At 54.8% G+C, this 22,566-nt stretch overlaps 4 protein-coding genes across 4 annotated transcripts; 2 read left to right on the top strand and 2 right to left on the bottom strand.

Moving 5' to 3' along the window:
• Positions 1 to 81: 81 nt before the first annotated feature.
• On the top strand, positions 82 to 6,300 carry COCSUDRAFT_67887 (hypothetical protein; the record flags this gene model as incomplete). Its single annotated transcript, XM_005643904.1, has 15 exons — positions 82 to 197; positions 364 to 553; positions 647 to 778; positions 1,006 to 1,118; positions 1,299 to 1,826; positions 2,054 to 2,240; positions 2,465 to 2,694; positions 2,868 to 3,423; positions 3,596 to 3,751; positions 3,976 to 4,149; positions 4,383 to 4,556; positions 4,803 to 4,904; positions 5,144 to 5,265; positions 5,637 to 5,820; positions 6,148 to 6,300. 15 exons carry the CDS (start codon positions 82 to 84, stop codon positions 6,298 to 6,300), a joined length of 3,117 nt encoding a protein of 1,038 aa, XP_005643961.1.
• A 982-nt stretch (positions 6,301 to 7,282) lies between these two features.
• Positions 7,283 to 7,807, bottom strand: COCSUDRAFT_34297 (hypothetical protein). The gene has a single exon (XM_005643905.1). It carries the CDS (start codon positions 7,581 to 7,583, stop codon positions 7,332 to 7,334), a length of 252 nt encoding a protein of 83 aa, XP_005643962.1. The 5' UTR covers positions 7,584 to 7,807; the 3' UTR covers positions 7,283 to 7,331.
• Positions 7,808 to 8,210: 403 nt separating this feature from the next.
• Positions 8,211 to 9,460, bottom strand: COCSUDRAFT_19635 (hypothetical protein; the record flags this gene model as incomplete). The annotated part of the gene is made up of 5 exons (XM_005643906.1): positions 8,211 to 8,351; positions 8,622 to 8,705; positions 8,809 to 9,074; positions 9,179 to 9,239; positions 9,326 to 9,460. 5 exons carry the CDS (start codon positions 9,458 to 9,460, stop codon positions 8,211 to 8,213), a joined length of 687 nt encoding a protein of 228 aa, XP_005643963.1.
• A 1,241-nt stretch (positions 9,461 to 10,701) lies between these two features.
• On the top strand, positions 10,702 to 16,591 carry COCSUDRAFT_38256 (raffinose synthase; the record flags this gene model as incomplete). Its single annotated transcript, XM_005643907.1, has 13 exons — positions 10,702 to 10,895; positions 11,174 to 11,430; positions 11,740 to 11,885; positions 12,798 to 12,923; positions 13,253 to 13,379; positions 13,579 to 13,689; positions 13,962 to 14,145; positions 14,419 to 14,602; positions 14,976 to 15,172; positions 15,230 to 15,248; positions 15,358 to 15,411; positions 15,526 to 15,802; positions 16,317 to 16,591. 13 exons carry the CDS (start codon positions 10,702 to 10,704, stop codon positions 16,589 to 16,591), a joined length of 2,151 nt encoding a protein of 716 aa, XP_005643964.1.
• Positions 16,592 to 22,566: the final 5,975 nt, after the last annotated feature.

Genomic DNA, 22,566 nt, shown 5'->3' on the forward strand with positions numbered 1-22,566 from the left:
AGGTCGTGGGATTTTGCTGGTGTCGGGGAGCAGGATCGATCAGAACAAGGGTTCAAGAACACATTTACTAAGATTGAGGGAATGGCGGGCGGTATTGTTTCCGCTTGGAGAAGGCAAGGGACGCTGGAGTTCCCTGATGTGTCACTGGAGAAAGGTTTTGTGAGGCACGTGGGTGTCAGCAATCAGCCACTCATGCGGTGAGAATCTTGCTTCAATTGATTCCCATCCCGTGCCTCCTCTTGTAGGATTGCAGGTGCACAGGGCGCGTCTTGCGTGTTGGGCTTGCTTTGACTAGGCACCTGGCCGGCCTTGATGAGGAAGTGCACCATGATGCTCACATCTTGCATGTCACCTTTTGATCAGGGGTCAGAGGATAGTGGACGCAGCAATCTTCTTCGTGGCCATCCTGGAGGCTCACAAGACCTATGGCCCTCAGCCTGAGGCGCTCCTGGTTTGCGGTCTCTACTTCACAGACGGGATGATCCAGCTGCTGGTCCTGGCAGCCTCCCTCCTACTCCCCAGGCTCTTCCAGGAATGGCACGAGTATGTAAAGGTGAGCGCTGTTGCAGATTAAAATGAGGGGTGACTATATGATGAAGGCTCACCTCGACAGCGGATGCTTGATTTTCATGCGCTTCATGTACAGGTGTTCTGCCAGCTGTGCAACTTTGTGACAATGACGAGTGTCACACTGGCGCTCACTTCCCTCGGGCAGGAGTTCCCGATTAGGCACCACATTAACATCATGATGTGCGCCATCAACTACCTGCCCGGCCAGGTGTGCTCCTTTTCTTACCGGCAAATGACTGAGGGTGACTGTTCACTCTGTTCATTTGACATGCACAAGGATGAAACATCCGTCGTTAGTGATTCTCAATATTGATTACCACAATTGATTGGCACTTAGAATTGTTTGGAGTGCACCCTTGTCATACTGTCATATTCAGACTAGCTCGCGCCAGGTTCTTAATGGATTCTGACGCCGGTGGATCGCTGCTGCTTCAGGTCCGCGTGTCGGTGTTTGCTCCCATTTTGGCAGTGGAGGGTGTGGGGTGGGTGGTAGTGGGGGCCATCCAGAGGCAGTATAATCCCCTGCACTCCGCCCCTGTCATAACCACGTGAGCACCATTGTCGCCCCTCTGCTGCTCTCTGTGGCACCTGCATTGAAGCAAAAGCAATTGACAGCAAGCTGTGCTGTTCGTGAATTGTCACATGTAGGGCACCAGCAAATGTTACCAATATTGTTGATTTTTCATCAGTGTCAGAAGTGCATAAGAATGTGATGTGCTGGCGCGCAGGGCGTGGCAGCTGGCGCGCCACGTCATCACCACCTACTTCATGTGCTTTTGGGTGGTGGTCATGGTGGGCCTGCTGCTGGAGCTGCGCAGCCGCCGCTGCTTCCTCATGTCCCGCAAGTCCTGCGAGCTGCAGTGGCAGCCCAGCGGCTTTGCGGCCGCGCTTGCGCATGCGGCTGGCACAATCACGCGCCCCTTCTACGCTGCCCCCGGGCCGCCGTGCCAGCCCTTGCTGGACGACAGCGCGGCGGCCGCGCCGTGCCGGAGGCGGCCGTCGGCGGCACGCAGCGCTGCAGCCTGCATTGCATCCAGCTCAGAGGGAGCCTCATCCTCGGCCGGCTGCTGTGCACCAGAAAGGTGGGCAGGCCAGTGCATGGTAGGAGCTCCAGACAGCGGGTCAGAGGAGGGCCTTTCAGAGAGGGCGGGTTCTGGGCCGTGCGGGGCAGAAGGCATCGAGCAGATCCAGGCCTGCCAGCAGCTGCTGGAGGACCGGGATAAGCTCGCCAAGCAGCACCGCTATCTCAGATACAAGTGCGCACGCTCCCTCTTTTTCTTCATAAATGCACCGTGTATGCCTGTGCTCAGCACGCTACAATGATCATCAGCTTTTCTCTTGGACAATCCCCCGCTGCATAGTTCTCTGGTGCTCTCATCCGGCAGTACCAAACACCCTTAGTCCAAGATCTTGATCAACCAAGGGGATACTGATGAGTGAAGAAGCGGCGCCCCCTAGTATCACGTGTTTACGGTGATTTCAGGTTGGAGCTGCTGGAGATGGAGGTGGGGCGGGACACACTGGAGGTAATGGGGGAGCGCTCGCGCGCGCAGCAACTGGCGCAGCAGGTGGCCAACATGACTCAGCAGCTGGCTGCCCAGCGCTGCGTGGCCACATTCCTGGGCTCTAACGAGCAGTCCCTGCGCGAAGAGATCGCAAACCTGCGCAAGGTCTGCACTTATTACACCCCATGGCTCGTTGTTTGGCTGGCATTTTGCAGCTGCGTGTGGCTCCCTCATCTGCTTCGGTGCCAACATTTTGTGCCGGCCAGCCACAGTGCCAACGCCGGGGGAAGCATGTTGACGGAAAATGCCCACAAACGTTTAAGGGCCCCTTATTCCGTGGCGGGTGGAACTAATAGGCGTACTGAGTTGGCAGTCGGGTGATGTGGCAGGAGCGGAACGAGCTGGCAGAGGACGTGGAGCGGGTGCGAGCGGCGGCAAAGAGGGTAGCTGCGGAGAAGCTGGAGCTGCTGGAGAAGCTGGAGCGGGCGGTGCACCTGATGGAGCACATGCGCGTGCAGGCGCAGGCCGAGAAGGCCGCCATGTGGGGCGGCCTGCTGCGTGCGCTGCAGCTCAACCAGCCGCCGCCCTCCCTGCAGGAGGCCGCACCTGCCGTCACCAAGTGCGCGCCTCATAGTTTCACTTCTTTTTCCTTCGACTTTGCGCCTACCGAAAGGGAATGCCCATGCACCTCTCAATAAGGCAGATGGTTGCAGCATGTGGGAGGTCATGTTGACTTCCTTGCTGAACGCGTCGCCACGTGCATAGACACCTTACCACATCCTGTGTGCACAGGCGGCTGAAGGAGCTTGGGTGGCCGGTGAGCGCTGATCTGTCGGCTTGGCTAGACGCCATGGTGCACAAGGAGGAGGAGCGCCGGCGAGAGATGACATCGCAGCACGTCTCCCCGCGCAGCTGCCACCCGGCTTCCTCGGAACCCGGCAGCAGGCGCAGCTCCGAGGGCTCACCCCAGGAGCCAGCCGCCACAGATCAGCCGGGGACAGAGGGCACGCAGAGCGCGGGGGAGGCTGCGCCGTCGACTGTCATGCATGCTCCGGTGAACGAGCAGAGGGGAAATGCAGAGAGTGCAAGCTCGTCTGCGCCGCAGGGAGGGCTGCCGGCCAGCGTGCTGGCGCGGCTGCCGCGCACGCAGGGCAGACAGGAATCATGGCAGGGGCCGGCGAGGGTGGTTTATCAGGGATTCCAGCGGGAGGACCGCCGCTCCACCAGCCTGGAGAGCGAAACCTTGTCGGAGCGCTTCAGCAGCTTTGGCAGCGACGCACTGCTCGATCGCTACAGCAGCATCAGCAGCGTGGACAGCCAGCCAGACCTTCCCGCCCGAGGCTCCCAGGTACTGCGCCGTTCCCTCCTTGCTTTCATTCAAGCGTTCACGGCACTCCCTTGTCTGTTGTGTGCGTAGAGAGAAAAGTCTGTGGAGACGTGTTGTGGGCATGCGCACAGCACGGTGCGGTTTTAGTAGATGTTGAATGTAGATTGTTTGATGAGTCATACGACCTGCGCAGGCTCGGGCATCGGCCGCGAGGGACTGCGGCACATGCAGCGGCCGCGTGCACAAGCCGGTACTCAACGCTGTGTCGTCCAAAGTCGTCGCCCTGAGCTCGAGCGCCAACATGGCCGGCCCAGAGTGGACCCACCTCTTTGCCGCCAAATCCCACCAGGTGGACACCCCTGCTAGTGTGCGTGTGTATTTCAGATTCCTGCATGCAGCATCTGGTGTAGCCGCATAGTCCAGTTCAGGCCAGTCCGCTGCACTCATTTTTGCACTCACATCTGAAAGGGCTCCAACTAATGCTCACCAGATGCTCAGGGTGCAATGCTGTGCAACTATCTTTAAGCATTTGCTCCTGGGAGGCTGCTGAAGATGGCCTGTGTGGTGGGACAGGAGGCGGCGTGGGCAGGCATGCTGGCAGACAACCTGCGCCTGTTGGAGGCCCTGGCAGCAGATAGGCTCGCTGACGACACCAAGGCCCTGCGCACCGCGCTGCAGATCTCGGAGGAGGGCCCCTCGCGCGCCCCGGCCAGGCCCTGCCATTCGTGCCAGGCCGCCTCTCAGCGGGTGTGCTGCTCTGCATCCCATACCTGCCAGTCACACGCACTCTCATTGTTGATTGTGCGCCATATGATTTAGAGGCCCTCAATTAAGGCTCCATCGTTTGGTTTGACGTCCTCTTCTGTCCCGGTAAAATGAAAGCTCGTTAGCATTTTGCTTGACATTGGCCGCAAGCAGGCCCATCAGGATGTGTGCTGTCTGCATTACGGTGTCTTGATGAGGTGGCGAATGCTGTCCAGCTGGCGGAGTCTGAGGCGGAGCATGCGGGCATGCGTGGGGCGGCGGTGGCAGCCATGCGCCACCTGACTGCGCAGCAGCATTCCCTGCGCAAGAATCTGGACCGGCTGGCGCCTGTTCTGGCCGCGGGGGACCCCTCAGGCAGCCCCGAGGCCGACACTCGGCTGCGCCTCAAGGTGCCTCCCAGAATCCTGTCTCCCACCCATGTCAGAACTCCTGACCTGGGGGTACTTGTTCTGAGTATCAGCCTGTAAAGCAGTTAAGCAGCCAAGCAGGAAACCGTCAGGACTGATGTCAGGCTGTCATGCTGCATGGAGATCTGACAACCTGGAGGCTTTTGCTCTCAAGGTCGACTGTGATTCAAACCTTCCGGTGTGCATGACACACTGAAGAATTTGCTGACAATTTCACTTACCTTGCAGGTGGCTGCGCGCCTGCGCCAGCTGGCTCAGCCGCCGCCCCAGATGGCAGGTGCCGGCGTGCTGCTGGACGGCCTGCTGGGAGCCGTGCCCAGCGCGGCTGAGGTGCGATCTGCAACCCTCTCTGCTGACAAGTCTTGCACATCTTGCAGTCTCAAGGCAGTGGTCACGAGTGGGTTGGTGCCTCACCCTCTTCACAGATGGGAGCCAGAAATGATGACAGGGATGCAGCAGTTGTCCCAAATGTATGTTCCGAGGGCAGTGGCATTAGGTGACACCGTTCTTATTCCGCCATGTCTTGCCTGGTTCGAGACTGGCTGAGTGTGTGAAGTGCGTGCGTGCAGATTGGAGCCGCGCTGTCGTGCGCTGACAGCTCGCAGGCAGAGAAGTGCATGGGCGTTTGGCTGGAGACTGTCATCTCCTGGCTGCAGACGATGTCCACCAGCACAGACGAAGCGCCTGGCGGGTACGCAACATGCACCCCATGTCTGCTTCTCCTCATGAAAGAAAAATAGCCATTTACAGTGACTGAAAGCCCGTACAATCAGACCACGCGCATATCTGCCAACCTTCTACCACAGGCGCGCGGCTGGCCTCCAGTATTGCAAGACAGGGACGCTTTTTCATTTATTGATGGTTTGTTAATTGCTGTGAACGCCTGGCTCAGCGACCAGGATGTGATCTTGGATCCACCCTTGCATGACAGGCTTACTCTGGCTTGGGCACAGATTGCCGACAGCAGCGACTCTCGCGGCCGGCGGTCAGCACGTTTGTGCACATACTGCAACTGGGATACAGGAGAGGGATTTTACGAGTCACTCTCTATTTTGGGAGCAGGTGTGGGAAGGAGGGGGCGGACAGCGCGGTGCAGCAGCTGGAGGGGGCGCTGCATGTGGTGGTGGGACGCCTGGTGGACCGCGCGTTTGCGACGCAGTCGGCCATCGTGCACTTTGCGCACTCGCTCGCGCGCCAGGCCCAGGCGCTGTCGGCAGCCAACCAGCAGCTGCGCGAAATTCGCCAGGTGTGCGCATGCTGCACCATTGTGCCCTTCTGAATTCCTATCTAGCAATTCTTGGTTCTGTAGTGTTCTGCAACACCAGGTGAAACACTTCAATGTGCAATCGCCTTGTGGCCAGCGGGCAGGGCATACTTCTGACTCTGATGTCCATGCGGGCAGCGGCAAGTTGCAGTTGTGGCATGGCGAGTCCCTGCTGTTTTGCAATGCTCCAGGCTGGAGAGCCCGCGCCTAGCGTGGCCGGGTCTGCATTGCTGTGATGGGGGCAATCTGGGCAGTCCCGTGCACTGCAACATGCATCCGCTTGAGCGACGTATGTGTCTGTACGCACAGAACGAGCGGCGCATGCTGGACGTGCTGATGACTGACCGGCAGAAGCTGCTGGCCAACGTGGCGGCACTGCGCTGCTGCACGGAGTCTGCCGTGTGCGCCAGGTGCCGCCAGCCAATGTCCGAGTGCAGCTCGGCGACCTCTGCCGCCGCCTGACACCCCGGCGGCCCCAACACATATCCAAGGGAAAGTACATTGGACACTGAGCCCTCCAAGCCATGCCACAGACTTCCCAGGACATGTGGACGAGATTGTGGACACTGGGTATTGCAGGTGCCAATCATATGATGGACAGATGGCAGCGATGCAAATTTAGAAGCGGATCCCACTACTGCCTGAGCGCTTTTTGCTGCTAGAGCAGTTCACACTCGTCGCCAACGGCAGCTGTGTCTGGGTGGCCTGTTGGAGGCAGAGAGGGTGCAGTTTCCTCTCAGGTTCAAATGCTCTGAGATACGCTCAACAGGGACCGTCTGGAATTGGATTCTGGCTCTTATGGATGTGGTCAGTAGATGGGAGGTTCATCTTGGTTTGAAATGTCAGCCTTTTAAGAAGGGCATCCTGGGCCTCTTGCTTTGATTCAGAAGTATTTCTCCTCCGACGGTCAGATGAATTGCACCCAATGGGATTCGTGGTCAATGGGATATGTTTCCTCATCCTGCTTCACTGCTTTTCCTTCAAATTGTGGTCTGTTACTCTGGGCATCTTACAGCTGCTGAAATATTGGGCTAGGACATGGAGCCATCATTAGAGATGGCGCTCTGATTTATAGGTTGAAGTGCGTGATGAGTTTGTACATTGTTTATGCGGATAGTTCCCTCTTTATTCATGAGGCTGCTCTTGCAGCGCCTCAGCAACACAGGCTTAGACGACCAAAAAACTTCTAATGGGTAGTCTTTTGTTGACATCTTTCTCTGGCTGTTACCCAAAGATGGAAGCCAGCGAGCAGCATAGCCTTCTAGCTGCTTCATGGCTATCAGTATGCTTCGTCCTCTCGGTTTCCCAATCAAATCTGTAAGACCCCAACATGATCAGATTATAACCTTTGTGGTTCTTGAATGCTGTCGATGTAAGTGTGCACTCCTGCCTGGCAGTGGGCGCGCGACTGAGTGATGCTATCCAGGTTTGGTGTTCGGGATGCGTGTGATTATCCTTGTCAACTGCAGATTTTCATATTTTAGTTGTGGAGCCTAGACAGCCCAGAGATCTGGGGAACAGACATGAACATGGGAAACACTGCTTCTCATTAGCAGCAACACAGTTGGCATGCTGTGTCGCATGCAACTTAGCTTGAATTTGGTTGTGATTGCGTGCTTTGCATCAGCTGACATGAAGGAGTTGTATGAGAGTTCCTGTGGACCTCTGAGAACTGTGAGGTTGGATTTTAGTTGCGGATGAGGAAGGAGTCCTGGACAGCAGATAAGTGAAAGACGATTTGGCATGCGCCTGAGCGCTTTTAGAAATGAACCGTAAATCCAGTAGCCAACAGGCCTGGGCCCTAGGAGTACCAATAATCAAGGTAGAACATGACAGGAGAGCACACTCTCCTCTCCACAGGAGAGTGTTGCTCTCCTGTCATGTTGAGATGACTGCAAAAGCTAGCTAGTCGAATGGTGTTTCTTTGAATTCAAATAAGATATGATGCGAAGCCAATAAATGTTCTAATAAGATGAAATCCAATGTTGGAGAGGTCCCAACGTTGATTGAGCACTGGTCATGGCACACGTATATTGCAGCGCTCATGAATGCCGAGCATTACAATATTTTGCTTGATCTGCATGCATTCTTGCACTTGCAGCCTGGCTCAAGCTAAGGCCAATGTTGATATCAATAGTAGTGGGTGGTCTTTCCTGGAGATTGTTTTGGTATACATTTTACATGAAATTCATTTCCACAATTTACTCCTCAACGCATGCAAGCTCTATGGCTAATCCATCACGTTGGTAGAGAGGTAACATGTGAAAGATGCTGAGACTATGCCCAAACTTCGCTAGCCTCTAAAAGCGGCAATTGTGACAGTCAATTGAGGGCCTGCAACAGCTGCACATTGCTGCAATCCAGCCGCTATGTCACCCGCGTGTCGTGTCCCCAATCGGTCGCAGATGGCAGCCCAGAAGCCCCTGGCCTGCCCACCGCTCTGGAGTCAGCTTCAGGGACACCGTCTCTCCCTGCCGCAACACAATCGCTGGCACCTCCTTGCCTTCGCTGGCCTACACATGCCGCCAAGAAGTGTTCAGCTCATCCAGGACTTCCGCCAAATACTGGAGAGGTGATCGCCAAAGTGGAGCGGCAAGATATGGCCTGTCCAAATTGTATTTTAAAAAACCAGAGATAGAGGCTAGGGAGCTCGAAACAACAGCATACACACATGCAGATGAAGAACAATAATTTTGCTGACGCAATGTCTACTTGCGGACCGTCTCTAATCAGCTCTGTTTCCATGCAGTAACAAGGTACTGTGATCTGGGTAGGGGGCCAACCTGGACCGCTGCTGCGATCTGCTGTAGGGAGATGGTTCCAGACTCCCAGCTAGCTCCGCCCAAACTGACCAGCGCATCACCGACCTGCAGTAGTATGGCACATTCACCTCTGGGCTGCTTAATAGGCCTGTGAGAGGAGTGGGCTCATGCTAAGCATCCTGCATTTGAGCCAAAGCTCTGGGCACACCTGTATGCCTGCTCTGCTGGCAGGGGACGCCTCTGACACACCATCGACCACTGCAAGGGGGCGTGAATACTGCGCTGCATGCACGGGTCTGCCAGCGGGAACAGGTGCTGCAATTCCATTGGATTGTTCGGGAGGCTTGTCTGTTGTACTTGCTGCAGGTGCTGATGGCCGATCATGGCTTGGCTTGCTGTCCTTTGTTGCAGCATGCAGCTCCTGGATCAACTTCTCAATCTGGTTTGTGACGGACTTGTGGTCGTTTGTAAGCTCTGCACGCCCATTAATGAGTCAGAAAGCGCTGATGTCCTGTTTTGTGATTGCAAGCACGATGGGCACAAGCGGAATCCAGACATGATATGCACGCATTAACCACCTGCTATCCTTTTCCGATCTGTCCTGATGGACATTATATCGATATCAGCTCTTGGGTAGCCCTGCGAGTAAAAGATACGCGTGACAATTCATCGTACACATAGTGAAGGTTTACTACAGATTTCAATCAAAATACATCGAGTCAGACCTCTTTGTCCAAGAGACTTCCATGCAATCCAACTCCTGCAGCGTCCAATCGCTCAGATCGCAAAGAGACATCTGCTTCAAATTCCTCCCTCTTCACCATAAGATCGTTCAGCTGAACTTTGATCGGGTGTACCATGTTTCGTGATTGCAATCTGAGAAATGTAATTACTTAACAAGAAAAGAAAGGAAATGGAGGGGGGAGCGAATGCATGGAAAGGTGCAGTTTGCAGGGAACGCCGCTTGCAAGATGGAGCTGACGCGATGATTTTTGACTCGCCGAGTCGGTTTCTTGGCAAGCCGATACAAATATCAACTTTGTAGGCTGCTGTTGTGTATTGCGAGATTCTAAATATACCGTAGGGTTGAACGAGATTAGACTGTCGCAGTACTGAACATCCGTTTAGAAGGACAAAAGCTGCGCAGCGCGTTTTGATAAAGGTGCTGTTCATTCCGACTGCACGGGAACACGCACTTGATCAGCGTGGTCATGCAATGTCGCCAACCATGCTTAAACTTCATTCGAGGCCCACGATCCTTGCTAGGCTCTCTTAGGCTCTCCAAGCACGTCCCAAAAGATGAGCGTTTTGCCTTGTTGAGGAATACTTGCCCTCTGCACAGCCGGGAGGCAGCCAGAAGAAGGTCTTTGAGATCATATAGCGCTTCACGTCGCCTCGAGATGCGTCCAACGTTGTAAGCTCTCTCCTCCCCTGATATTTGTTGCTTTTTGGGGCACGTGGCCCCTTTTTGGCATATTAGTTGCAAATGTGCACTCAATGGGGGGATTTTTTATGTTTCGTCTCATATGATATCTTGTTTTTGCAGTCAACGCTATCCTCCAAATTTAGAGACCAATTTCTTTTTTTTTTTTCTGCAGAGCGGTGACTGCGTCTGCCGCAACACTAGCACCACCCCAGATAGAGGTGCCGGCGCCGGACAAGGTCCCAGCCACGAGCCTGCCAGTGACGTACACAGATGGCGCCCTATCGGCCGGCGGTTTCGCATTCATTCGGAATCTGGGGCCCAGCTTCTTCCTGAACGCTGAAGCTGCACCGGCCGTGGGCGTTGTGCTGGGCCTGCTGGCCTCTGATGGGCGGCCCACCAGCACCGAGGAGACCACGCTAGGACAGCTGACATGCAACAGGTGCGCCCCTTTGCTGCAACTTGGCTGATTGTCTAGACTTCAGCACAATCTTGTGTCTCGGCTCATGGGCATCCTGATGCCGACCGATGCAGGTACTTGGGCGCCTGATCTTTGATCGCTGTGATATACTTTTCATATACCTGCAATCCACCAACGCAATGTTGATGGAATCTTAGTACTTAGAAAACAAAGCTATCTTACTGTATTTGCCATGCCACCTTTTGTCACGTCACAAGATGGCATGCAACAGGTTCCTGGCGTGCGCGCGCATCAAGATCTACTGGATGGCGCCGGAGTGGGGTTCCAGCGCAGCCGACCTGCCGCACGAGACGCAGTTCCTGCTGCTGCAGCTGTCTCCCAACGGACCCTACGCCGTCCTCCTGCCCCTCATTGACTCTGCCAAATTCCGCGCCACTCTCAGGCCCCCGCGGTGTGCTCTCGCACCCCTCTCAAACCCAGCACTGGTGCTCATTGCTGCACCAGGCGAATCGGCTGCTGGTGCATCCAACTGATAGGCTGGTGCATCCTGTGGCATGCTAAAGCGTTGGTCTGTCGGGCAGCACAGAGTAATGCGCCAACCCAGATGCGCCCATGGCGTTGGAGCATTTTTAAGACCTTGATGCAAAAGACAAGCATGGTTCAGTGTTGGGAGGTTTTCCGCAGCAGGTGGGGAGATGAGGTGTATGAGAGGTACTCGTACCCATGCAGGAAGGGCAAGGATAACAGCAAGGACGTGCGGCTGAGGACAGAGAGCGGCGATGAGAGCGTAGCGGCCAGCCAGTGGGCGAGCGCGCTGCTGGTGGCGGCAGGCACAGATCCCTATGATCTGGTGGACTCGGCCGTGGCAGCTGCCGCGCAGCTGTCGGGCGGGGCCAAGCCGCGCCTGTCCAAGCAGCTGCCGGACTTTGTGGGGTCCTTTGGCTGGTGCACCTGGGACGCTTTCTACAGCCAGGTTTCTGCACAGGGTGAGGATTATGTCCAGGTCTGCTTTTACAATGTCCTTGTCTGGACTGAGGCAATTTGCAGACATGGGATCTCCCTCGTCTGCCTGGCCTGCTATCAGAAAGGTCCCAGAGATCGGCAGGGCCATTCTGAGAGCAAGCCTGAAAAGTGTGGGTGGTCTTGCGCCTGATCCCAGAAGAGATCTCTTGTAAATCGATATTGCTATTCTGGGGGTGAAATTTGTTACTTCATGCCAAGGCGCAAAGGTCTCTTGCAACTGTCAACAATTTTAGACGTGTGCCTGGAAGTGAGATGTGCCGTGGTTGCCACAGGCATCGACGAAGGGCTGCAGGCCCTGAAGGAGGGCGGCGTGCCTCCCAAGCTACTCATAGTGGACGACGGCTGGCAGTCCACAGATCTGGACCCTGCCCTGCGGCCTCCTTCCTCAGATGCAGAGCTGCTGCAGAGCGAGCATGAGGTGCCAATGCAACCTGCTCATTGGAGTCCCCCTTGCTAAGTCATGCTTGCCATGAGTGCAACCAAATGCTCTGCATGTATGCTGTGCATCAGTACTGCTGTGCATGAGTATTTTCGTAACTGCCGCAGAACCTTCTCTGTAAGAACCTCTGGCTCGACAGATGAGCGTTGCGGGGCATGCGTGCAGTCCTCGGTCCTCCAGTTACACCAGAACAGATATCTCCCAGCAGACATTGCTGACAGCACCCGATTGGACTGTGCAGGTTCTGATGGCGGCTGCTAAGGTGGCATCAAAGGGCAACAGCACGCCCTTTGACGAGCTGGCCAACCAGGCTTCCCTCAAGAATGGGGCGGGGCCGCAGGGCGCAAAGCCCGCAGCGCTGATCAAGCCTGGCGAGCAGAAGAGGGGCGTCCTAGCAAGCTCGTGGCACCGCATTCAGGGATTCTTCACCGGCATCTTTGTGGCTCTCATCACTTCCCTGTACATGGTGCGGAGCAGCCTCTCCTCCTGTTCCTTTGCTGGTTTGCACATGGACTTGTTTGGGACGAGAGTGGTGTGGCTGCATGCATGTGTCTCAACGAAGGTTGCGTGCTTGGATTTTTTTGCAATGCTGACAATGTGGTGGGCTTGATTGCAGATGTTCATTGAGCACGCGCCTCCGGGTTCCTGGCGGATTCAGTGGTTCACCAGACAGTCCAAAGGTGTGTCATGGGTCTGCCCCCATTATGGAGAAACAACCAAAACCAGTGCAGCACTGTGAAGTCCATGCTACTGGACACACGGTACATGCATGTCTAGATTAGGCATCTCACCAGATGTTGGTCAGCCATCTCACCATTTGGACGGAAGCGATAGAGAATGCTGCTGCGTGCAGGCAAGCTGCGCACCACAATTCTGCACTTCTACGCGCAGACGTCGGACCATGTGAAGCGGCTTAGCAGCGTTGCGGCCAACGGCAAGTTCTCGGCCGTGGATGCCGGCATGGATGCGCCCCTGGCGCGCCCTGAAGCCATGGCCTCCGTCATTGCCAACCTGCGGGTGAGCACTTGATCTCAGCCTGCGCAGTTCTTTTTCAAACATGCGCTTCTTGACCAGTATCTCATGATCAAAGCCTCGCTTGCGCTTCGTTTTTCCCCCTCCTCAAGCTCTTTGCGGTGATCCATGTTTTGAAAAGAAAGGTCAAAGCCTCACAAGTCCCGAATCCTCCCAAATCTTGAGCAGATGAGGAGCTCTGACTTTGCGATTCTCAAACATTTCTGTCTGTATGACATGTTGAATGCCTTGTTTGTGTTCATCTTGAGTGAGAAGCATTCATGATGGGCAAGACGGCGTCTTTGTGTTTGACGTGTGCATGTGGGGTGTAACAGGAGCGGTTCGGGCTGGAGCACATATTTTGTTGGCACTCTCTGTACGGCTACTGGGCCGGCATAGCACCCGACACACCGCACATGGCCGCGTATGACGCGCAGCTCGTCTGGCCACAACCCACCCAGGGTGAGACCCTCTCTACCATCTTGATACAGCCAACTAACAATATGCTCATCAAGGTAAAAGTCAGAGTCTGGATGAACATGAACCTGTGCCACAGCTGTACAGTGAGGCTGCATCCCTCGAAGAGTCTTGCTCAAGGTCTGAGCACCATCAGTGTTGGGTTTTTCAAAGTTGTGAATGTGGGGATTTCGCTGCGTGACAGGTGTGTTGGACGTCGACCCCTGCTTTGCATGGAACTGCCAGGTTGTGGCGGGGGTGGGCGTTGCGCGCGACATCCGCCACCTGTACCATGACATGCACTCCTACCTGGCTGGTGCGTCCCGCCCCTTAATCCACCTATCATGCACACCCCACCACACTCCTCCAGCATGTGGGCACATCTTTGCCCACAAGATGCCAAGCCACCTTGTGCCATAGTATCCACATATCCAACACTTGCAGTCTTCCCGTAGTCAACCTGTCCTTCTCTGTTGACCTCAACATGCTGTCTCTTTGTCCCTTTTTCAAGTACAACAACAGCCTCCTGACACCTGTTGGGACATCGGAATGCCACATGGACAATATGCAATGATGCATTGTGTGCAGGCGCTGGCGTGGATGGCGTGAAGGTGGACTGTCAGTCGACGCTGGACATGATCGGCAGCAGCCTGGGGGGAGGCCCCGCGCTGGCGGCAGGCTACCATGCAGCGCTGGAGGACTCTGTCGCCGAGCACTTCCCCGGCAACGCCTGCATCAACTGCATGTGCCACTCCACCAGCGACCTCTACAGGCACGCCTCCCCTTGCCCATGCCTCAAAACCACCCAGCTCTTGCAGCCCCATGCAGCCATCTTGGTACAGCCATCTGATTGCCAACATGTTTTCTGAGGAACATGGAGGCTGCGCAGATCTCAGCAGCCCATGTTTCGGGCATCCTGTGGCTCGCCATTTTTGATACGTCTGTCCCCTCAGGGGAGGTGCTCTCATTGAGCTAGAAGATGGAGGCTAGCTGGGAGGAAAAGAGCCCAGGACGGTGTTTTGAGGCTTGTTTTGTATTGTAATAGGATGACAGACACAGCGCTGGCGAGGTCGTCAGACGACTTCTGGCCGCGCGACCCGGCATCGCACACCACGCACGTGGCAGTCAACGCGCTGAATTCGCTGTTCATGTCGCCCCTGGTGCAGCCGGACTGGGACATGTTCCACTCGCAGCACCCCGCCGCCCTCATGCATGCGCGCGCCCGCGTGGTGCGCGTTCCCTTCTGCTTTTTCACCCATGCTGGTTTGGTAAAGTGGAAGACTTGGCTTTTGGTCAGGTTCAATCTGTGGCTTCCCAGCACAAAAGTAGGGAGGGCGGTGAAGTGTCTGCTGTTGTGCGGGTACATGCATATGTTGAGGCTATGCGCGCAAGTGACCCAGCTGTTCCGCCCTGTGTCATGCCTTGCATAGGCTCTGCGGGTAGCCGTGAGGACGAGAGGAATGTCGCCGCCCTTCCACTTCTCTCTTGCAAATAATTGTGGATTACAGTGTGATGCCCACTGGCCACATTGTCTTGGAAACTGTTGGCTGTGAGTAAATTTGTGTATTGTGAGGATTGAATCAATCGGCGTTCCTGGTGCAGGTGAGCGGGGGCCCAGTGTATGTGAGCGACCGGCCGGGCAAGCACGACTTTGAGCTGCTGAAGCGCGTGGTGCTTCCGGACGGCAGTGTTCTGCTGGCTGCCCAGCCCGGACGCCCCACCGCTGACTGCCTCTTTGCTGACGTCATGCGCGACAGCCGCACCCTGCTCAAGGCACGATGCGCTCTCTCACCCTGCTCGTTGGACATCTTTACCACGCCCATGCATGGGGCATCAAGAGGACTGCTCAGCTGCAGATGTTTGTGGAATGAGCAGGTGTACTGTGACGAGCTGGAGATCCATCTTGACAGAGTTTGGGGTGAAGAAGCATTTCAGTTCAGAGGTGCTGGCTTGCTTGTGCTGATGGCTGCTGCATGTCGTGCAGGTGTGGACCACAAACAGCAGCGGCAGCGGCGTCATCGGCATCTTCAACACCCAGGTACTATTCTCCCGCAGCCCCACCGCAACTTCCCTCACCATTCAGGCTAATTTTTACACGGCGGCTGCGCTGTTCTCTCTGGTGGTTTGCTTACCCGTCAAACGTCTAATGCAGGGTTCCCATTGGAGCCGCCTGCGGCGCCAGTTTGTGACGCACAACAACGGCGCGCAGACACTCACGACGGAAGTGCGCCCGGCCGACATTCCGGCCTTTGCAGCGGCGGCCGGCGGCTCAGAAAACGGCCGCTTTGTCATGTACAGCGACGCGCAGAAGGCTGTGTGGGTGGTCGACGCCGCAGGCAACGCCTCTGTGCAGCTGTCGCGCGGCGAGAGTGACCTCATCACCGTCGTGCCCCTGACTGAGGTCAAGGGGCTCTGCATCGCTCCCATTGGTGCGTGTATTCCTGATGCCCCCACACATATCCCCTTGCTGCTGTATTTGTTTGGCTGGCGGGATCAGGACTCGTTGCTCACTTGGCAAATTTTCCACAAGATTAATCATATAATTATGTCATGCACTTAATGTGTGCATGTAATGGTTTGGTACCCCTAGTACGCTCTTGAGTGCCGCTCCAAGAGATAGTCCAGACCTTCATTCCCTTGACCCGTAGCCTGACCAAGGAACCCATCCACAAGAGCTGTTTCCCAGGCTGCTGCAGCAGCCTGCTCCAGCAAATGAGTTCCTCGGTCGGGATAAGGATATAAATCATAAGGATCTGGGCAAGGGGGATACTTAGCACTGGACTGGTCACTACCGTATTCACTCCATAATTGATTTTTCTTTTGGCCATCATTAGCATGAGCACTGGATACAACACTGTACAGCAGGCTTGCAGAGAAGGAGCGCAACAGGAAAAGCACTGGCATGGAGCTCTTCATCCTTTGCTGAGCGCTGTCTATGTGCAGGGCTGACGGACATGCTCAACACCGGCGCGACCGTGCAGCGCTTCAGCTGCAGTGCGGCAGGAAACAACGGAACCAGTGGCGCGAGTGCGACGGCGTCCCTGTGCGGCTGCGGCCGCCTGCTGCTGTACAGCACAGCCGCCCCCGCGGCCTGCACCGTCGACGGCGCACCTGTCGAGTTCGAATTCGAACCGGAGCAGCGCACTGTGTCGCTGATGGTGCCTAGGACCGACAGCCTGGAGTGTACGGTCAGCCTTGAATTTTCACTGGCCGCCTGAGCTGGCATCATGTGGCCCCCCATGTGGCTCCCCTGTGTGCTGGGGACAAGGGAGATATAAAGCTTACGAGGGTTATGTTGAGGGATTGCTATTGTGGCTGGCATGCTTGAAGGGCAGAGCCTTGCCAGGCTTTTTTGCAGCGCACGTGGAAGAGTTGTGGGCGCTGAACTCAAATGACGGGTGTGCATTGTTTGTGATTGTTCTTCTTGTTGCATTATTGAGGACATGTCATCTTTGGCATATGCCAATGAGACCATGTCTTTACGCGCATCCTTTTTCTTGCAGCGGCAATAAGTGCAATGCAGGTTGGCACCATCAGTGTCCTGATGGTGATCAGACAACCTCACGAACTGGAGAGCATAGACAATTCAAAACAGCGATTGAGTGTGAGCCCTTGCTGAAGACCTGTACGGTCACAAGAGAGTGCAGCAACTTATTCTCAGGTGTTCAAGTTGGAGAGAAAGAGCGAGGGACCAATTGCCCAGTCTGCATCAAAATACAAATATTGGGCACATGAAAGTATGGCCGACCTCCATAAGACATTGAATAGGCTTCATGTACCCAAGATATCTCACAAATGTGGCTAGCTAGCAGTCAGCTATAGGAGCAGAGTAGTGCGGAGGCTGTCGAGAAATATCTACCAAGTTGAATGCATCCAATGAACTTGCTCGTGTATGCGCATCCATTTGGGACGTGAGTCCCAGGTCAGAGATGAATGTTCTCATGTGTAAAGCAGTGTCAGTCAGCATGCTCAGTCAGTGCGCACCTCAAACAGCAGTGCTTATCTGTGCTTTGTTCCATCCCAGAAGTGCCAAATATTTGCAGACCAGCTCTAAGAATATTATTTATTACAAGTGAGACAGGACATCATTGATATTACTGTGCTCATTTTCTGGTAGGTGGGACACTCTTGTCTTGATATGACGGCTACCGCGGCCCACCACTTTCGATAGATCTAGACAGATCATCTCATAATCATATTGTACATATGAACCGTCAAAGCAAACAAGGGCATGGTGCTCACATGCCTGCATAACCTCTGCAATGCCTTTTCGAAATTGGTGCTAATGATCTGCACACAACCTCCTTGCCCACTTGATTTGAGAGTTTCCTTTTTCGGTTTATTTGTCTCCTACACTGGCCATGCGGCCCTGCTACTATTTTGATAATATACAAGATTTTCACCCTGATCGGCATGCCCAATATTGGCCGTGGATGCGCATGCAGCGGTACTTGTTTGCTGCTGTGCCATTCAAGGAAGTTCAGCTATCTGCTCCTGCAGTCTTGACCGTATGCCAGCTCTTTTTCCACAGGAGCCAAGATTACTTGTACTCTTATGAAGGCATTTGTGCACCCAAATGTACACCTCAGCCAGTGATGATCAGCGTGCGCCAAGCATGCCATTTTCCAGGCGAAGCTTGTTCAGGTAATCTTCCCATGCACGGTCCAGGGCAAGCAAGGAAGATGACGTGGCAGCCACTGAGTCACTTGGTTGACTGGGCCCAGCGTTGACCCTCGCGCAAGCATTGTGGCACTTAAGCTGGCACCTGTGAAATAGCCAGCAGATTAAGCTCTGATTCCGTGTCAAACTTTGAGAAGGGCAAGAAGTGTGCCTGCAGCTACAAGACAGGCTAGAGAAGATTCATGCAAGCAACCTGAAGTGCTATTAAATATTTGTTGGGAGCAAGCTTGCAGAACAAGCGTTTATGGACTGTGCTGTATGCATCGTGGCATTGCACGGAAGCGTCTGCCTTGTTGGACACCTTGTCCTCGTAAGGCTTGTCTTTCTCTTAGTGTTAATGATTTCCCATGCAGGTTGGAAGACATCCTGAGCGCTTACCCGCGGCACAGTGGCACAGCTTTTCCACCAACATCGAGCTCTTCGGCCGTCCATGAGTTGCACATTCTGCAGGGTGAAGCAAACTTGCTGATTTCAGGCCTGCTGTGAGTATGGCTGTATCACTGACACAGTGAAATTGATTCTATCGATAATCCATCTCTCTAGTTGCAACAATTTTGAAAATATGTAACAGAGCCTAGCAAAATGGCTAGGGACGTGTACCTGCAGGCTTGGTACCACCCATTGACTGGGCAGTGCGAGTTCCCAATGTACACCTGCCGCATGTACTGACTCCAGAAGGCCAGATCTGGGCATTGCAGCCGCATGGCATTTATGGGCATCAGAGGCCCCTGTGTGCTTGTTGAGGCGTCAGATGATTGCTGGTCCAGGTATGAGCTGTTAGGAGAATGGCACAGGGCAGAGGGGCCCTCTTGACACTCCAAGGACTCCTCCTGGAGACCGGACATGGGCACCCCATATTCGTAGCAGTTTTCTGTTTTTGGCCCGTCATTGCGCTGGCGCTTGGTCCTCGTTCTGCCGCGCTGCATCTGGCCTGCACACTGCAAAACAGTGCCTGCGTCAATATGCTTTGACTTCCGAACGCTGGGAAGACTCACGGTGCAGCACGAGCGTGGCAGAAATGAAAGCCCCATTTCGCTGTCAAGGAAGTGAGTAGTCGAAGGTGGGCAGATGCAAAACTCATCACTGCTGCGTTGCCGATGGGGTTTTGACGGACTTGTAGGACAGTTCAACGGAAAGAGCTACTTGCCTGGTCGCTACGGGCCTTTCCGATGGCTGCCGGTGTCTACCAGTGGCATCTGGCCGTCCCTCTATGCTGAGCCATTACTAGTTTCCTGGTAAACCTGCAATTAAAGGAAAAAAATCATATCTGCGATGTGCACAAGTACCCACGAGCAGGACGGAACCAATAGGCAGTTGTGACAAGCGTTACAGCAGCTTGTCTAGTCTCTCATCCTCGCGCGATGTGTGTCTCTTCTGATAGTCGCATTCTTGATACTTGAAAGGAAAGTACGAGGATTTGGGATAAATGGGTTTGCCTCCGTGAAGTGTGTTTCTTTGCACGCAACGAGATATAATTGGCACTCGCGTCGGACTTCACCATTCGCTAAGAATGGGGCATCAGTGCATCTCATGCCGACAATAGGCGTCACCAGAACAAGCAATATCTCTTTTGCGTGAGATCAAGTGCTACCTGAGCGGAGGTGGGTAGGCCCTCAGCCGTCTTCAGTTATCGCCGTTGCACTCGCGCGGTCAGCATTGCTGTCTCTTAGACGTGGAGACAACACACTTCAAACGAATTTCTCGACGCTCACTGCTGTGCGGCAGCATCACAACGTGCACGACTACAGTCTCTCAAAGCAAAGAAAGGATCCGCTTAGGGCTTCGATACATCTTTCCCCTGCGTCACCCTTCGGAAACCCTCCACGTTCTTTCGAGAGCTGTCGGAAATGGCTTGTTGAGAGAGCTGCTAGTTTCACCTTGGACACTGATTGAGTCTTCATATTGGCTCAGAGAGAATGGGATGAAAAGAAGTCCATAACATGTGGAAATTGCTGGGCACGCCCAAGGCTTCGGCGAGTGAAAGTTTCTCAGATGGCCAGGCAGCCACTCCCCACGGCTCTCGTATCCCTGGAACTCCTTCTGCAGCGTTAGCTCGGCCTGGAACGCAAAATTTTCCACGTTCAGATCAGGAGCAGGGCGCAGTACAGCAGCTATGCGAAAGGATCTCAGCATTTGTTTATGGTGAGTCTTGAGTGAATAGACATTTTTAAAGCAAAGGTGGCAGCTACAGAGACAGAGGAGCTACCGTCAGGTCTCTGAAGTGCTAGATCTGCTTAGATCTGTGCATCTGATCTTCCCACAAAGCCCGCCCATCGACTGGATGTTCACTCTTTGCTCTTCGATTACACGACAGAAACTTACTGCTTGTGGTTCTCAAGAAAACTGATTGCTGTGCTTTGCAGAGGAGGATCCATCAACATGGAAGGAAGCCTTTCATCTATCTGCTCTTTCAGACAAGTGCGAACAGGGATCTTATTATTTGTATGTCATGTAGTATTCATGCGAATGCTGCCTGGAATGCTTTGTGCTGCCGTCTTACTCAATTTGAATTTATGGATCGCAATTTCATGTGTGCCTGAAGGTCAATTCCGAACATGCATGGTGACCTCTCTGGTTTTGCAACCATCTTACAAACTGTGCTGACACGCAGGTACAAGGCAGTCTTGCGTGCAGCAGCGGCGCACATCAACAGGGTGCATGGCAGTGCTAACGGAGCGCTGGTGCTGAACCTTGGCCCGGCATGGCTCAGTGGGGAGGCATACTCGCTGTTCAGCAACAATGTGATCGAGATCCCCTTCAAGGACTGGGAGAGCCCCCCTGGGCTGGGCATCTGTCCCCTGGGCGTCATCTTCACTGTCTGCTCCTCCATCGCCTCCTGGCTGGCACTCAATGAAGACCACGTCGTGGTGGGCTTTCAATCTCCCTTCAACATGGAAACTTTCTGTGCTCTATATTACACAACTTGTGCAGATCTGGCCTGTGTGGAGACAAGATTGGCAAGCGGAGGCACAGCAGGATGCAGCAGGACAGACGGTGGGGAGGGACAAAGGGATGAAACGGCACATGCATGCTTGATCACCAGCGGTCATCAATCGCAACCGGTCAAAGCGCTCGAGCTGGCACCATTGTGTGGTAGGATAGGATCTGGGCTGTTTTCAGTCAAGACTGCCGAGTGGAGGCGCAGCAGGAATCAGCAACGCAAATAATTGGATGGGCTGGGAGTTGTATTGGCACATGCACATGTTAGCAGCGCATCAGTCAAGAAATGTGGAGAAAATTGAGCTGGCAGCTGGTGGAGAGACTTGGTGCGCATGACTGTGCAGGTGCTGCACACGCGTAGCTGCTCGGGGATGGGCCTGCACTTTGTGCGCTTCCTGGTGGCCTGCTACCTGTCCTTCAACATGGACTACAGCAGCGTCACCCTGGCCCTCGCCTCCCTGCCCCCCACCATGCCCCCACGCAGACTCACCTCAGGTCCTCCCCTGTTCCATTCGTCTGCCTGCCTTACTACCTACTTTCCAACCGATGTCCTCGTTTTGCTCTGCATTGTGAGTTAGAAAGCTGCCCTATCTTTTGGAGACATTGTCAGACAGCAGACTAAATGCATTGGTCAGCATTGGTGGCTAACAGAGACCATGCACGCCTTTCTTTGCGGTCCACATGCATGGTCCTACCACTGCTCCATGTCAATGTCCTCCATTGGGACGCCATTAGCACTCCATCATGAGGTTGGCTCTGTTGGACAGTGGTGTGCGCGGGAAATGTTGCTCACCTCATTGTTGTGAGGAATGATCGCTCACAAATCACAAGCCTGGGTGGATCATAGGCTCAGGGGCGCCGTCGACGCCCGTGTCGCGCTCGGGCTATTTCCGGGGGCCGCATGCCGGCCCGGCGCAGCAGCGTTACGGGGACTACTTCGGAGCGGTGCTGTACGCGCCGACGCTACCCAAGCCGGAGGCATCTACGTTCCTGCTGAGCCAAATTGTGTGCAACGGCTTCGAGCTGCTCAACACCTCGGCCGGCGATGCGGCCGGCGACAGCGGCGGGCAGTGGCTGGAGGATGACTCAGCGCCGTTTTTAGTTGTCTTTCAGTACGGCCGCAGCGTGTGGGCCGGCTTCCCAGAGACCCGGGTAAGAGCGCATGCCTCTTCCAACTTCAAATTGGTTCGTGTGGTGATGGAGGTCTTCCATGTGAACAGAGCACCTTTCACCTGGCTTGTAGCGGCCAGATTGCCGTCGAGACCCTGCTGGCACAGATTCCTCTCTGGCACACTGTGTGCACTGAAGTGCCCGCGGTTGAAGCGTGCCTTTTTGCTACCCGTGTGTCTTTCTGCGCCATGTCAGGCTTGGCCACCAACACTAGAGGAGACTCACTGCGTCGTCAAAGAGTGATGTTCGCAATCTGAGAATGTGTGCAATGGGGTGCTGCAGGAGGGTCTGGTGCCCTTTGACATCGGCGTCCCCATCAGCGGTGATGTGGCCATTGGGCTGTGGTTTGGCGCGTACAATCTGGGGCAGCGGCTGCACTCGCGCCCGGCCGCCGCCTACGCCT

This window comes from Coccomyxa subellipsoidea, assembly GCF_000258705.1.
Source record: "Coccomyxa subellipsoidea C-169, whole genome shotgun sequence".
Lineage (NCBI taxonomy): Eukaryota > Viridiplantae > Chlorophyta > Trebouxiophyceae > Coccomyxaceae > Coccomyxa > Coccomyxa subellipsoidea.

Excerpts from the sequence above, each read along its gene's own strand:
- COCSUDRAFT_34297 (XM_005643905.1), bottom strand. The coding sequence starts at position 7,583 with ATGCCAAATCGTCTTTCACTTATCTGCTGTCCAGGACTCCTTCCTCAT.